The following is a 15226-nucleotide window of genomic DNA, read 5'->3' as shown; positions in this document are numbered from 1 at the left end:
CAAAGAAGGTAATCAGCACCACAGGTCTCTAGAGCTGGTCCATATTGATTTATATGGTCCAATGAGAGTCATGAGCCGTGGAGGTAAAAGATATATGCTCTTTATTGTTGATGATTTAACAAGGTTACCTGGACACTATTTCTTGCATCGAAGGATAAGGCATGTGATGCCTTCATAATTCTGGTAAGAAGACTAGAAAGGAAGCTAGGAAATAAACTAGCATCTATTAGGTCTGATCATGGTACTGAATCAAAAATGTAAAATTTGAGGAATATTGCTCAACAAATGGAGTTGACCATAACTTTTCTGCACCTAGAACTCCACGGCAAAATGGGATGATAGAAAGAAAGAATAGAACTCTAGAAGAAATGGCTTGAACTATGATGCTTGCTAGTGACATTGCTAGAAACTTCTGGGCTAATGCCATCAATACTGCTTGTTATATACTCAATAGATGTATGACCAGGTCATTTTTGAAAAAGTCTCTCTATGTACTACTTAAAGGAAGAAAGCCAAACATTTGCCACCTAAGAGCATTTGGATGTAGATGTTTCATTCATAATAATGGAAAAGATTCCTTAGGAAAGTTTGATGCTAGAAGTGATGAGGGAATTGCTGTGGGCTACTCTGACAATAGTAAAGCCTATGGGCTGTTTAACAAATCGTCTATATAGTGGAAAGTGTGCATGTTGTTTTTGATGAATCTTGTTTTATTTGAGAAGCATGTACAAAATGATGATGAGCATCTCATATTTGACAACACTACTGAGTCAGACAGGAAGTCAGGAAATGAAAATGTAGCAGGGAACTTACATGATGAGCTAGGTTCATCAACCAGGGAGGAGTTGGTCACATAGACAAGTCAAATATACCTTAAAGAAACTAAGGGAAGAGTCAACTGGGGTAAAATAGCCAAATCAACCTAACGGGTGGTTACAAGTTTTTTCTTGAGACATAAGTTTGTTATCTTTTCCCAATTCATCTAAAATTTCTTCATCGATCGGTCTATATTGCCTTGGCTTGTATCATTTGAATTAATATTATCAATCATTTGAATTAATATTATCACAATCAAAACTTTTCTCATCAAAACCTAAGAACAAATTAGATAAAAAAAAAAAGATAGAAAACATGGAAGGAGATTTAGGTTTAAATGTTTTTTTTTTTTTACTTACAATATTTCTAAAGAAAGTAAAAAGGGGAAAAAATGGCATCACAGGCCCTTTGGCGTGGTGTACTACACGTAGTGGGCTAACTCAACAAATTTTGTCTAAATGGCACAGTAAAAGTGGTCTTTGAGGGTTCAGATGGTACAAGTCTCGATTGGAGGGTCTAAGTGGAATACACATACAAGTTGGAGGGTCTGTCGATGACTTTAGCCAGTAAGATTTAGTACTTTGTTGCTGATGGTATTGATGTGGAAGTCTTTACAGACACTGATCAACAGGTGACAATTAAGCTTTTGTTTCAAGATAGTGGTAAGCAACTTATCTCCTCATTGGTGTATGCAAAGTGTGATTCTGTTGCAAGAATAGATTTGTGGGATAGTATATACCTTGGCAAGTTCTATGAATTTACCATGGATAGTAGGTGGAGATTTCAATGTCATTATGATTGAGGAGGAAAAACTAGGTGGTCTACTAGTGTATCTTTCAGAATATGAAGACTTTGCATTTTTTATGAATTCTTGTGAACTTCTTTGAAGTTGAATTTAGAGGAAGTCCTTTTACATGGTGGAATGGTAGAGCTGGTCAAGATTGCATTTTAAAAAAATTGGACAGGAGCTTGGTTAATCAACAATATCAGGATTGGTTTCATAATTTGAGTGTGGAACATTTGTCAAGAGCTGGTTCAGATCATGCTCCACTTATGCTTTCAACAAGTGAACAGGCTTAACAATATCAGAAGCATTTTAGATTTTTACAATTCTAGTTGGATCATGACTCATTCATGGATGAAGTGGAACAACATTGGAGAACTGAGTTTATAGGTGATCCTTTCATTACCTTTAAACAAAAAATGAAAAGTCTAAAAGCTGCATTGTCTAGGTGGAGTAAAGATACTTTTGGAGATCTGTTCAAACATCTGATAATCCGACAGGATATTGTAAAGATCAAGGAACAACTGTTTGAGGAAGATCAATCAGAAGAGAATAGAGTGGTGTTGCAGAGGGCACATGCGGAATTCAAAAGGTATCTGCATTTTGAGGAAGAGTTTTGGAGACAAAAAACAGGCATACATTGGTATTCAGAAGGAGACAGAAATACAAGATATTTTCATAGTCTTGTAAAAGGAAAAAGAAAGAGGTTGTTGCTTACCATAATACAAAATGCTGATGGAGAATGGGTTGATAATATGGATGATATTGCTACTGAAGATATTTCATTCTACCAGAATCAATTTTCTCAAGAGATTGGTGTAGTTGATTCAAACTTAGGGGAGAACATTCCCGAGAGAATATCAGACAAGCAAAATACATTTTTATGTGCTAAGCCAACTCTTGAAGAGGTGAAAAATGCTATTTTTGCATTATCAGGTGAGAATGCTTATGGACCTGATGGTTTCTCTGGTGTCTTTTATCAAAGGTGTTGGAATATAGTTGGTGCTGATGTGTATAATGTGATCAATGGTTTTTATGAGGGACAAACTTTACCAAAGTCAGTAACTCATACAAATATGGTCCTCCTACCTAAGAAAGAAATAATCAACACTTTTTATGACTTGAGACCAATCAGCCTCAGCAATTTCATAAACAAAGTTATTTCTAGACTATTGCATGAGAAGCTAGAAGTAATCTTGCCCTCTCTAATATCTCCAAATCAGTCTGGATTTGTGAAGGGTATAAATATTATTGAAAATGTGCTGCTTACTCAAGAATTGGTTGCTAACATTAGAAAGAGAGGGAAACCTGCTAATGTTATCATAAAGCTTGATATGGCAAAGGCTTATGATAGAGTTTCTTGGAGTTTTCTAGTACAAGTTCTCAGAAAGATGGGATTTGCATAAGTATATGTAGACATGGTATGGAGATTAATTGCTAATAATTGGTATTCCATTCTCATTAATGGTCAGTCATTTGGTTTTTTCCACTCCACCAGAGGGGTCAAACAGGGAGACTCTTTCTCTCCTGCTCTTTTTATTCTAGTTGCTGAGGTCTTGTCTATGGCTCTTAATTCTTTATTTGAAAAAGATAGCTTTAGAGGATACGGAATGCCAAAATGGAGTGCAAATTTGAATCATCTGTCATATACAGATGATACTATAATAGTTGCATCTGTAGGTAAAGCCTCTTTGGAGATGATTATGTCCATTTTGCATGAATATGAGAGAGTATCTGGACAGAAGATCAATGCCAACAAGAGCTGTTTTTATATGCATAAGAAGGTGGTTGTTATACTGAATTAGGAGGTGCATCAAATAATAGGTTTCAGCAAAGGAGAATTCCCATTTACTTATTTGGGATGTCCTATCTTTCATGCTAGAAGGTAGAAACTGTTCTACAAAGACATGATGAAGAAAGTTAGGGGCAAGTTGCAGGCTTGGAGAGGCAAATTATTATCCTTTAGAGGGAAAGCAGTGTTTATAGCAAGTGTGTTACAAAGCATCCCAATTTGTTTAATGTCTGCTATGGTGCCTCCAAAGTTTGTCATTAAAGATCTACACAAGCTATTCAATAGATTTTTTTGGCAAACTAAGGAAGAAAGGAGAAGCAAGCACTGGTCTTCATGGGAAAATTTATGCTATCCAAAGAATGAAGGAGGGTTAGGCTTCAGATCACTATATGATATATCTAAAGCATTGTTTGCTAAACTTTGGTGGAGATTCAGGACAAGCAATACATTATGGTCTAATTTTATACGGAACAAATATTATAAGAGGTTCAGGCCAACTGTGGTTCAGTGGAAAGGGGGGTCCCTGACTTGGAAAATGATGCTGCGAGCTAGAGATGAAATGGAACATGGTATTTGGTGGGAACCTAAGAATGGATCTTGTTCAATTTGGTTTGATAATTGGTCTAAACTAGGTGCCCTGCATGATCTGATACCTAGTCAATCTCAGAATGATCTTATAGGAGAAGAGCTTGAAGAGTTGATGAGTGGAAGTCATTGGAACTATGCAAAGTTACAAGATGTGTTACCAGTTGATATTGTTGATCATATTAGAAAGGAGCTGGGACATTTTGTGAGAACAACTGAGATAGATAGGCCATGGTGGATGCTTACAAGTTCTGGTAAGTGCACAGTTAAGAGTGCTTTGGAGAAGTTGAGACAAAGGAATCAAGTATCACTTGTCTGTGAAACATTTTGGATTAAAGGTTTTCTATACAAAACCTCTTTTTTCTTATGGAGAGTTTGGTTTTGGAAGCTACCTATAAATGAAGTGCTGATGAGAATGAGAATCAACATAGTTTCAAGATGTTGGTCTTTGTCAAACTCAACAGGAAACTATAGGTCACATTTTCATTACAAGTCCTTTTACAACTAAAGTATGGCATTATTTTTCAGCTGTAGCAGGTGTATTGGGCCCTTTTCTATAGATTAAGCAGACAGTCTTGTGTTGGTGGAATGTTCAAACTGTTGCAAGGTTGAAACATTTATATCAACCAATTCTTGCTTTGGTTTTGTGGCAAATATGGAAGGGAAGGAATACCATGAGGCATGGAGGAGCAGTTTCTCATAATAAGGTCATTCATGAGATCAACAGAAACATATATATGCTAGCACAAAAAAGATATCCTTGGCTGCAGAATATGCCAAAAAGCTTGCCTATGATAGTTGAATTTTTAGAAAACTACAGGATGCCATTAACTTATAAACAGGTGAAGTGGAATTTTCCAGATAGAGGATGCTTTAAACGCAACACTGATGGTGCCTCTAAAGGAAATTGAGGGCCTAGTTCAGCAGCTTTTTGTATTAGAAACAGTTCAGGAGAGTTTATATATACAATGGCAAGATTGTTATATGATACTACAAATCCTGTTGCTGAAGCTGTGGCCATTGAGGAGGGAATTAAGTACTGTGTTTTGCATGATTTACTACCTCTAGTAGTGGAAACTGATTTACTTACAATGCAAAATATATTGGATGGCATTTGGGAGGTGCCATGGAATGTTGCTTTGACAGTGAGGAGTATACAAAGATGGATAAGGATAAAGATATTTCAGTGGTGTATGTGCTCAGAGAAGGAAACTGTGTGGCAGATTATTTCACTAACTTGGTTTTTGATTTTGCAGGTACAATTCAATACAATTAGTTTCAAGATATTCCAACTCATGGAAGGAGATTGATCAACATGGATAAAAGTCAAATACCAAACTTCAGAGTTAGATCAGCAACCAAACAGTTTTTCAACAACTAGATGGAAACAACAATACATGACTACAATGAAGGAAGGGGAGGGACTACAACAGGAAATAACCTTGTTTTTTAGTGTGTGGTATTAAATTTGGTTCATTCTACTACAAAACATTAATATTTCTGGTTGGGAACTTTATCAGTTAGGCTTCAGATGCATCAAGTTAGAAGCAAAAGAATCAACAACTGCATCTGTTACTCAGTTGATATGCTATGCTAGCTAAGATCATAGATTAATAAGTACTGCAACTGAACTCTACTTCATCCAGGATTGCCTGAAGTTAACTTCAAGAGATTTGATCCATTCCACTTGTGAGACTCGATGGTGTGAAAGATGGATACAAATCAAGGTCCCTGGTTTATTTATTATGATGAAGGTTTATGTAGTATTAATGTTTTGATCATACTTAGCTTTCCTTTTTTAGATTGTTTCTTTTTCTGCACTATTTCTGTAAATACTTTACTTCCTTTCTGTAAATAGTTTGATGGAATAAATTCCCACCTCTTTGGGTGGTTTTACTAGAAAAAAAAAATTACCTTCCGCATTAATATCCTTATTAAATTGTTCTATCGGGTTGTGGATGGTGTACTAACTCGGTGGGATTTGTGCCTTCACGGCTTACTGAATTGGGTCATGAAAAATTGGTATCAAAGCCTTTGGTTAATCGGTCTCACAAGTACAAGAACAATGTCTAGTAGGGTTTTGAGGATCAGTATCATGAGCTCTGTATCTATCTTTGACATGCTATAGAACATTTAGCAAAACTCTTGTCTTTCATTCCTTATCGTGCGTATTTGATTCTAAACGAATTCCAAGACTTTATTATTTTCACTCTCACAGAGATGGTGAGGACACGATCAGCCGCAGTCGGAGACTAGGATCCCGCACCCGTACCTGCTACTCTTTGTTTCTTGTGGAAGAGGCAGGGGACGTCGTAGAGGGTGAGGTAGGGCTAGAGCCCACATTGCTACACCAGCTAGAGGCCGAGCACAAACTGCTGCTTAGGGTCATGTTAAGGCTAGAGATATGACTTCGAACCCAGAGAAGATTCCTAAGGAGGAGCATGGTCAGGCGGATGAGGTTGGGCTAGCCCAAGCAACAGGTGGATTCATTGCTACTCCTGTTCTTTGAGGGTAAGGCCTAAGCGGGCACACTACCGACTACTCCAGAGGGTTTCCAGACCAGAGTTGAAGACCTGAATCCTGAGCTGATGGTTGTTGCAGGGTATAGGACCCCAGAGGCACAGCCAGCTGCTATTGTGGCTCCCCAGTTTTCGGGTTTTCCAGTTCTGTGTGTTGCTTTGCCAATTTGGAATGTTGCTATTCGCTCGGTTTCCCAGCCTACTATGACCTAGAGGAGAAGAAGAGGTGGGATAAGTTTGAGAAGATGAAGCCACCACATTGTGATGGGCGTCCTCATCATAACGTGTACGAGTTTTGGTTAGTTGTCATGAGCGCTTGCACAATTTGGGGTTGGTTGAGTCCAACGGAGTGGATTTCGTAGCATTTCAGATGGCTGGCTCTGCCAAGCAGTGGGGGTAAGGTTTTCATTGAGACTAGACCAGCTGGGTCACCTTTACTTACTTGGCCTGAGTTTTCTCACATTTTTTTGGAGAAGTGGATTCCCCTTAGCTTGAGAGATGAGAGGCGCAAGCAGTTTTATAAGTTGAAGCAGTATGAGATGTCTGTGACCGAGTACGAGATGATGTTTCACTCCTTGTCTCGCCATGTTTTGACCATTCTACCTAAAGAGACTGAGAGGATTAGGAAGTTTATTAAGGGGCTGTCTTATCCCCTTTGACTCGCAGCGACACATGTTGCAGCTTCAGGAGGTATCTTTCAGGCAGTGGTGGATGCCGCTAGGAGTGTTGAGCCTATTAGGAGTCAAGAGTTTAGGGATAGACCGAGAAAGAAGCCCCGCAGTTATGTTGGTACTTCGTCTGGCAGTAAGAGTTACTAGGGTAGGGCTTATCGTGCTCAGTTCAGTCGACTAGTTCAGCCAGCGATTCAGACTTCGACAGATGGTTCTTCGGGTCATTAGACTCATGGTTTAGGCCAGGGTTTTCAGGGTTCCTATTCCCGATCTGGAGGTGTAGTCATTCATAATATTCTGGTTCTTTGCAGCAGCCTATGACCCGCCAAGGATGTTCCGAGTGTGGTGATTTAGGCCATTTCGCCAAAGAGTGCCCTAGGCTTAGACAGGGTGACCCACACTCAGGTTCTCATATTGCTGCCCCTAGGTCAGTGGCACATCCAGCTAGAGGTGGTGTACAGAGTGGCAGAGTAGGTTTCATATTTTGGAAAAGGTGGTGCTCAGACAGGCTGTGGGGTCGTGGAGGTTCTCAGGCTGAGGGTGGTCATTGTCACGACCCAACCGGAGGGCCATGACGGGCACCTGGTACTAACCTACCCGGGCACCTCTTATCGATTTACATCTAGGTGAGCCACATAGCTTAGTTATAATTTCTATCCATTATTTATGCTATCCTCGTTGGGCAACAACACATTCATACCATCATTAACAACTATTCCCATATTAATATACATGAGCCGACAAGGCTATCTGGTGATATACAAAATATAAGCCGACAAGGATAAGGACATCTAATCATACACAACAATCTACGAGCCTCTAAGAAGAATAAGTAACATCATATAGGCGGGACGGGACCCCGCCATGCCCATAAGTATGTATACAAAAGAATATTACCAAAAGCTGTAGCTCCGGATGAAATGTAGCTTCTCTATGTAGTCCCTGAAAAGAAATCTATGGATCAAGCCTGTCTCCCTGTCCACCTGCGGGCAAGTCGCAGCGTCCACAAACAAAAGGACGTCAGTACAAATAATGTACTGAGTATGTAAAGCATAATCAACATCATAGTATGAGCATAAGAGACAACATAAGGATTAGCATAAGGAATAGCATAAGATGGGAGAATCAGGAGGTAATAGAGTCGTTTGTACCTCTAGTGGCCTTCATCATATCTACTTACTTGTCTTTCGTAGGGACCTTCCATTTCTAATGCTTACTCATGTACATACATCCATATATATATATATATATATATATATATATATATATATATATATATATATATATATATATATTCGTACTCGTACTCGTACTCGCATTCATATTCATACTCGTATCCATATCATACCCGACCATGAAGGTTCGGTGTATCACATACCCGGCCATGACAAGGCTCGGTGATTATACATACCTAGCCCTACTAAGGCTCAGTGTTATCCGTACCCAACTGCAGTGGTGCGCGCGCGATAGGTATCATACCCGGCCATATAAGCTCGGTGTTACATAATAGTCATACATACTTAGACACGTATACATAAGATTCCATAAGTATTATCAACATCATTACCATCATCGTTTTCGTTACGTCTACCTTTGGAGGATCAACTATCATATAAGGGATGTAATGGAATCATGAAAGTATCGAGGATCATGAGCTTTAGTAACTTTGGAGATAGAACCATTTGGAGAACATTATGGAACTCATGAAAGAATATATATATATATATATATATAGCCAAGGAACCATGCCTTATTGAAAGAAGGGTTAGCCTTACATACCTCTTCGTCTTCTTAACTATTTAACGATCACCGTCGAAGCTTGAATAATCTACATTTAGAAGGGGTTCACACCATAGTTAAGCCTTAAATGATACTCTTAAACCCAAACTAGAATAATTCACGATCTAATGAAAATTGGGCGGCATTTCCCCTATTTCTTCGACTTCTACCATATTACAAAACAATTCCCAAATATCCATAATACACCCATAATATCATAATCAAGTAATCACACTTCATTCAGCCTTCAAAATTCATCCTTATGTTCAATTTATGCCAACGACTTCACACCCATTTTAGCACATTTTCATATAACGCTTATTCAATACCATTATTACCTTCCATAACATGATTATATCCATATCATACTAAGAATCATGACTCAATATAGTTTACTACTCAAAAACATCATAAAAGCTACATTTAGACTTCATTTTCTACTTTCTTCTTCTACCCAAGTTTTGCTACAACCAAACATTCTCATTAACATGAAATAAGCATGGAAACTAACCTTTTTATCCCATATAAACAAGCTTTGGGGCAGCTATCAACTTGTGCAAAAACCCTAGTCACAATGACCAAGTTTTCTTGAAATCTACCAACCCTAGGAAGCCTTCTAGCACATGAACACTTTGATTCTTGCTATTTGATCATTGTAATCTGTTGGGTTTGGGTGTAATATGCTTAGAGAAGGGTTTTGGAGCTTTAGAGAGCTCGGATGAAATGTGGGAAATGAAAATGAGCAAGGGTCGTCAACAAACTAAACTTCACATATTCATATGACTTCACATACAATAGGCCCTATAGCAGCCCCTTAATATATTTCTAAATGAACATTAACTCTCTTTGTAGCGGAAACATTCCCGAACACAACTCATATTTTGCTCCCTTCAACAAACTAAACTTCACATATTCGTATGACTTCGAAATCTTATAGTATGCACCTTAAGCTATCTAATACTTCCGTTAATCTCATAAGGATTTCATAATCACCTTAAGCTCATATTAGCCTATCCATAAGGCAACACATACGGAATTTCCGAGGTGTAACATTCTTCCCCCCTTAAGAACATTCGTCCTCAAATGTTAGGTTCTTGGGAATTCTATAAAAATTTCGCCAGAGTTTTCCCTATAATATGGCACTACCATCCTGCACAGCAACCCAAAATGCATCGCCTCACAGGGCTATAACAACAACAACAACAATAACCGTGGCCACACACGACCAGGAAAACATCAAGGGGAAACACTACATACTTGAGGATAATGGCGTCTATGCCTGAGTCTCCTCTGAGGGCGAAAATAAATGTGGGTACTTGAACTTCATATCTTCTTCGGCTTCCCAAGTCATTTCCTCTCTATTATTATTCTTCCATAAAACTTTAACTGAAGCTACCTCTTTGGTTCTGAGCTTTCGTACTTGCCTATCTAAAATGGCAATGGGGCCTTCTTCATAAGCCAATTGCTTAGTAACTTGGACATCATCTATTTGTACAATTCTAGAAGGATCTCCAATGCACTTACGAAGCATCGATACATGAAAAACTGGATGAACTGACTCCAAATCAGGAGGTAGATCTAATTTGTAAGCCAGTTTCCCTACTTTGTATATAATCTCATAAGGTCCAATGTACCGGGGGCTAAGCTTACCCTTCTTGCCGAATCTCATGAAGCCCTTCATTGACGACACCTTCAAAAATACTCAATCTTTCACTTGGAACTCTAAGTCTCTTCGACGATTAGCTGCATGGGACTTTTGATGACTCTGAGCTGTTAATAATCGATCCTGTATGAGCTTGACTTTCTCTATAGCTTGCTGGACCAAGTCTGGCCCTCTCAATCTAGTCTCTCCTACTTCGAACCACCCAATTGGTGATCTACACTTTCGCCCATATAAAGCTTCATACGGTGCCATTTGGGTGCTAGGATGGTAACTGTTATTGTAAGAAAATTCAATAAGCGGTAAATTATCATCCCAACTACCTTCAAAATCCAATATACATGCCCGTAGCATATCCTTAAGAGTCTGAATGGTACGTTCAGCTTGCCCATCCGTCTGTGGGTGGAAGGTCGTGCTAAGAATCACATGAGTCCCCAAACCTCATTGGAAAGATTTCCAAAAATTGGTTGTAAACTGAGTCCCTCTATCGGAGATAATAGATATTGGGACACCATGAAGTCGCACTATCTGTTTAACATAAAGCTTTGCATAATCCTCTGCTACATATATAGTTTTGACCGGTAAGAAATGAGCTGACTTCGTGAGTCTATCCACAATCACCCATATAGAATCATACTTATGTCGAGAACGGGGTAGGCCTGTAATGAAGTCCATGTTAATTACTTCCCATTTCTAAGTTGAAATTTCTATAGCTTGCAACAATCCGCCCGACTTTTGGTGCTCGATTTTCACTTACGTGGGCTGGGACACTGAGCTACAAATTCCGCTATATCTTTCTTCATCCCATTCCACCAATATATAGATTTAAGATCATGATACATTTTTGTTGCTCCGGGGTGGACAGAATAACGGGAACAATGGGCTTCTTTTAAAATCTGCTGACGTAACCCTGCAATATCGGGGACACAAAACCTGCCTCGATATCAGAGAACTCCATCTCCAGAAATCTCAAATGATGACTTCTCCTCCTGAGGGAGGGTATTTCTGTAATGAATTAGCATGGGATCCTCATACTGGCGCTCCTTCACTTCAACCACTAGTGATGAGACCGCTGAATTCCGAATGGTAGCCCTATTGCCTGAGTCCATTACTCGAACTCCTAGGCTAGCTAATTGTTGGAGCTCACAAGCTAACTCTCTTTTCTCTGGCTGAACATCACATAAACTTCCCATAGATGTATGGCTAAGAGCATCAGCCACAACATTTTCTTTCCCGGGATCATACAGGATGTCAACATCATAGTCTTTCAACAATTCCAACCATAGCCGTTGCCGTAAATTCAATTCTTTCTGCGTGAAGATATACTGAAGGCTCTTATGATCTGTACAAATATCAACGTGGACGCCATACAAATAATGTCTCCACATCTTCAATGCATGAATCACTGCAGCCAATTCAAGATCATGGGTCGGATAATTTCTCTCATGTTTTCGTAACTGCCTCGAAGCATACGCAATCACCTTACCATATTGCATCAACACACAGCAGCCTAGCCCAACGCCTGAAGTGTGACAATAAACAACATAACCTTCCAATCCCTCTGGAAGTGTCAGGACTGGGGCAGAAGTTAATCTATCCTTTAGCTCTTGGAAACTACGTTCACAAGCATCTGTCCATTGAAACTTAGCTAACTTCTGGGTCAGCTTCATGAGCAATGTAGAAATAGAAGAAAAGCCTTCTACAAATCTCCTGTAATAACCTCCTAAGCCCAGAAAACTACGAACCTCCGTAGGTGTTGTGGGCCTTGGCCAAGTCTTCGCGGCCTCAATCTTCTGGGTGTCTACCTGAATATCGACTAAAATAATACTCCCCAGAAAGGTCACTAAGTTCAACCAAAACCTACACTTAGAAAATTTGGCAACTAACTCTCGAGTCTGAAGAACTCTAAGAATAGTATGCAAATGATTTCATGTTTTACCTCGGACCTAGAATACACTAGGATATCGTCGATGAACACAATCACAAATAAATCTAGGAACGGCCTGAACACATTGTTCATCAAATCCATAAATACTGTCGGTGCATTAGTTAGCCTAAACGACATTACCCAAAACTCAAAATGGCCGTACCTGGTTCTGAAGGCTGTCTTAGGAAAATCTTTCTCCCTAACTCGCACTCGATGATACCCGGATCTCAAATCTATCTTTGAAAACCATTTGGCGCCTTGTAATTGATCAAATAAATTATCAATCCTCGGAAGAGGATATTTGTTCTTGATCATCACTTTATTCAGTTGCCGATAGTCAATACACATTCGCAAGGAGCCATCTTTCCTTCGGACAAACAACACGGGTGCTCCCCGCGGGGAAGAACTAGGCCTAATAAGGCCTTTCTCAAGCAAGTCCTTCAATTGCTCCTTCAACTCTTTCAACTCTGCGGGAGCCATTCTATAAGGAGGAATAGATATGGGTTTAGTATCCGGTAGCACATCTATAGCAAAATCAATCTCCCGCTCTGGAGGGAGGCTTGGAAGCTCTTCCGGGAACACATCCGGAAACTCATTCACTTCGGGGAAAGACTGAAGAGTTTGCGGTTCAGCTTCTACATCTTGAACCCGAACTAGATGGTAAATACAACCTTTTGTGATCATTTTCCTTGCCTTTAGATAGGAAATAAACCTACTTTTTGGGGACGCGGTATTTCCTTTCCATTCTAAAATTGGTTCTCCCAGTAATTGAAAGAGAACCATTTTCATTCTACAATCAACATTGGCATAGCAAGAAGCCAACCAATCCATGCCCATGATAACATCAAATTCCACCATTTTTAACTCATGTAAGTCAACCATAGTACGATGGTCACAAATCACAACTACACAATTTCGATATACTCGACTAGCTATTACTGGTTCACCCACGGGTGTAGACACCTCAAAAAGTTTGATCGACTCTGATTTGACCCCAAACCGACCCATAATATATGGAGTAACATATGACAATGTGGAGCCCGGATCTATCAAAGCATATACATCATGAGAAAATACTGATAATATACCTGTGACAACATCAGGAGAAGACTCAAGATTTTGGCGTCCAGCCAAAGCATAAATACGGTGCTGAGGACCGCTAGAACTGCGAACTCTCCCTCTGCCTCTACCATGGTTGACTGGCGCATGTGAACCTGGCCCCATAGGGGGTATAAATGATGAAGACCCGGCTACCGATCGTGAAGGCTGGGTCCTACCTCTACCACCAACCGAGGGGCAATCACACATAATATGGCCTGGCCGATCGCATGTATAGCAAACCTCTGAACCTAGTCGACACTAGCCCCAATGTAACTTCTTGCACTGGGAACATCGTGGCATGGGTGGCCTGGCCTGACCCGAATCACCTCTGAACTGAGAACCTGTAGCCCTAAAACTCTAACTCGGCCCGGAATAAGTAGATCTATCAAATCTCTAGCCTGTAAACTGTGGAGGCGCACTAGTCATAAAATGGCCTGAATGCCTAGAAAACTGCTGTCTTGGCCCGCCCCTAAACTCACTCGTCAGACCCGAAGATCTAGCCCTCTTGCTATACCCTCTATCATGCTCACACTCATTTCTTTGATGTTGTTGGCTTTCCTCCAAATTCTTATATCCCGTATTTTGAACAACGGGACAACATGAGTGAATTACTGTTATATCCCGCCTTTTTGCATAATCGAAAAATGCGAAATAATTGAGAATTATGAGAAAGAAGGCCATGTTTGAATTTTTCTTAGTAGGTGTGGCGGGTATGACAACTTGAAGGTGGAAGCACGGAGAAGGCTTAAGGGCAAAATTGGAATTTTGGAAACTTGTTTCGGGAATTTGCAAAAACATGATTCATGATGAATTGGGCCAAAAAAAAATAAGAAACTAAGGCCCAAGAAGAGGGTGGCCGGCCATATGGCCAAGGCCCAACCCCAATTTAATTAATTTGGCATGTGCCAATTAATTAATATAAGGGAGGATGGCTCAAGAAACTTCAAGAGAAACAAAGTGAAATCAAGAATAAGAAAAAAAAAAAAAAAGAGAGCACGGCCAAAGGAGAAAGAAGAGAGAAAAAGAAAAGAAAATTTTCTAGCCTTCAATCTTGGTTCAAAAATTCATCTCTCTTGGAATTACTACTAAGCTCAAGTTCCTCTACAAGTTGGTATAATTTTTAAGGCAAGAAGGTGATCTTGGTGGCAAGTGGAGAAATTAAGAAAAGGTAAGGTTTCATGTTCCTTTTATGTTGTAGAAGATTTATGGATGTTAGATTGAATGGAAATCATGAAATTATGGTGTGTGTGCATGTGCATGTGTGTGAGCCGTGTATGTGTGTGTGTGTATATAGCTGTATGTGTGTGTATGGTGCATGACTATGGTGAGTTGAACTTTATATTGTGTTCTAGTTGTGGTTATGATGGAAATTCATGTTGGAAATGAAAGTAGAATGAATTGATGGAAGTTGGAAATTATGGAATGTAGTAGTGTGGTGTTTGGTATGAAATGAAGGTTAATTAAATTATTTAGTATGTCAATTGTGTTGTTGAAGTCTTGTGATGAAGATGGAAGAATAATGGTTTAAGTTAACTTGAAGAATTGGTTGTTAGGTTGTTGTCGGAAAGTATGCGATTTTATATAGTTTATGT

The 15226-nt window shown here is 39.5% G+C and overlaps 1 protein-coding gene across 1 annotated transcript; it reads left to right on the top strand.

The window, feature by feature from the left end:
• Window positions 1-3018: 3018 nt before the first annotated feature.
• LOC132054317 (uncharacterized mitochondrial protein AtMg01250-like) lies at window positions 3019-3405 on the top strand. Its single transcript, XM_059446359.1, has one exon. It carries the CDS (start codon window positions 3019-3021, stop codon window positions 3403-3405), a length of 387 nt encoding a protein of 128 aa, XP_059302342.1.
• The last annotated feature ends 11821 nt before the right edge of the window (window positions 3406-15226 follow it).

This window comes from Lycium ferocissimum, chromosome 4, assembly GCF_029784015.1.
Source record: "Lycium ferocissimum isolate CSIRO_LF1 chromosome 4, AGI_CSIRO_Lferr_CH_V1, whole genome shotgun sequence".
Taxonomy (NCBI): Eukaryota; Viridiplantae; Streptophyta; class Magnoliopsida; order Solanales; family Solanaceae; genus Lycium; species Lycium ferocissimum.
The sequence above is the reverse complement of the archived record's forward strand: the minus strand, read 5'-3'. Positions and strand labels throughout refer to the sequence as shown.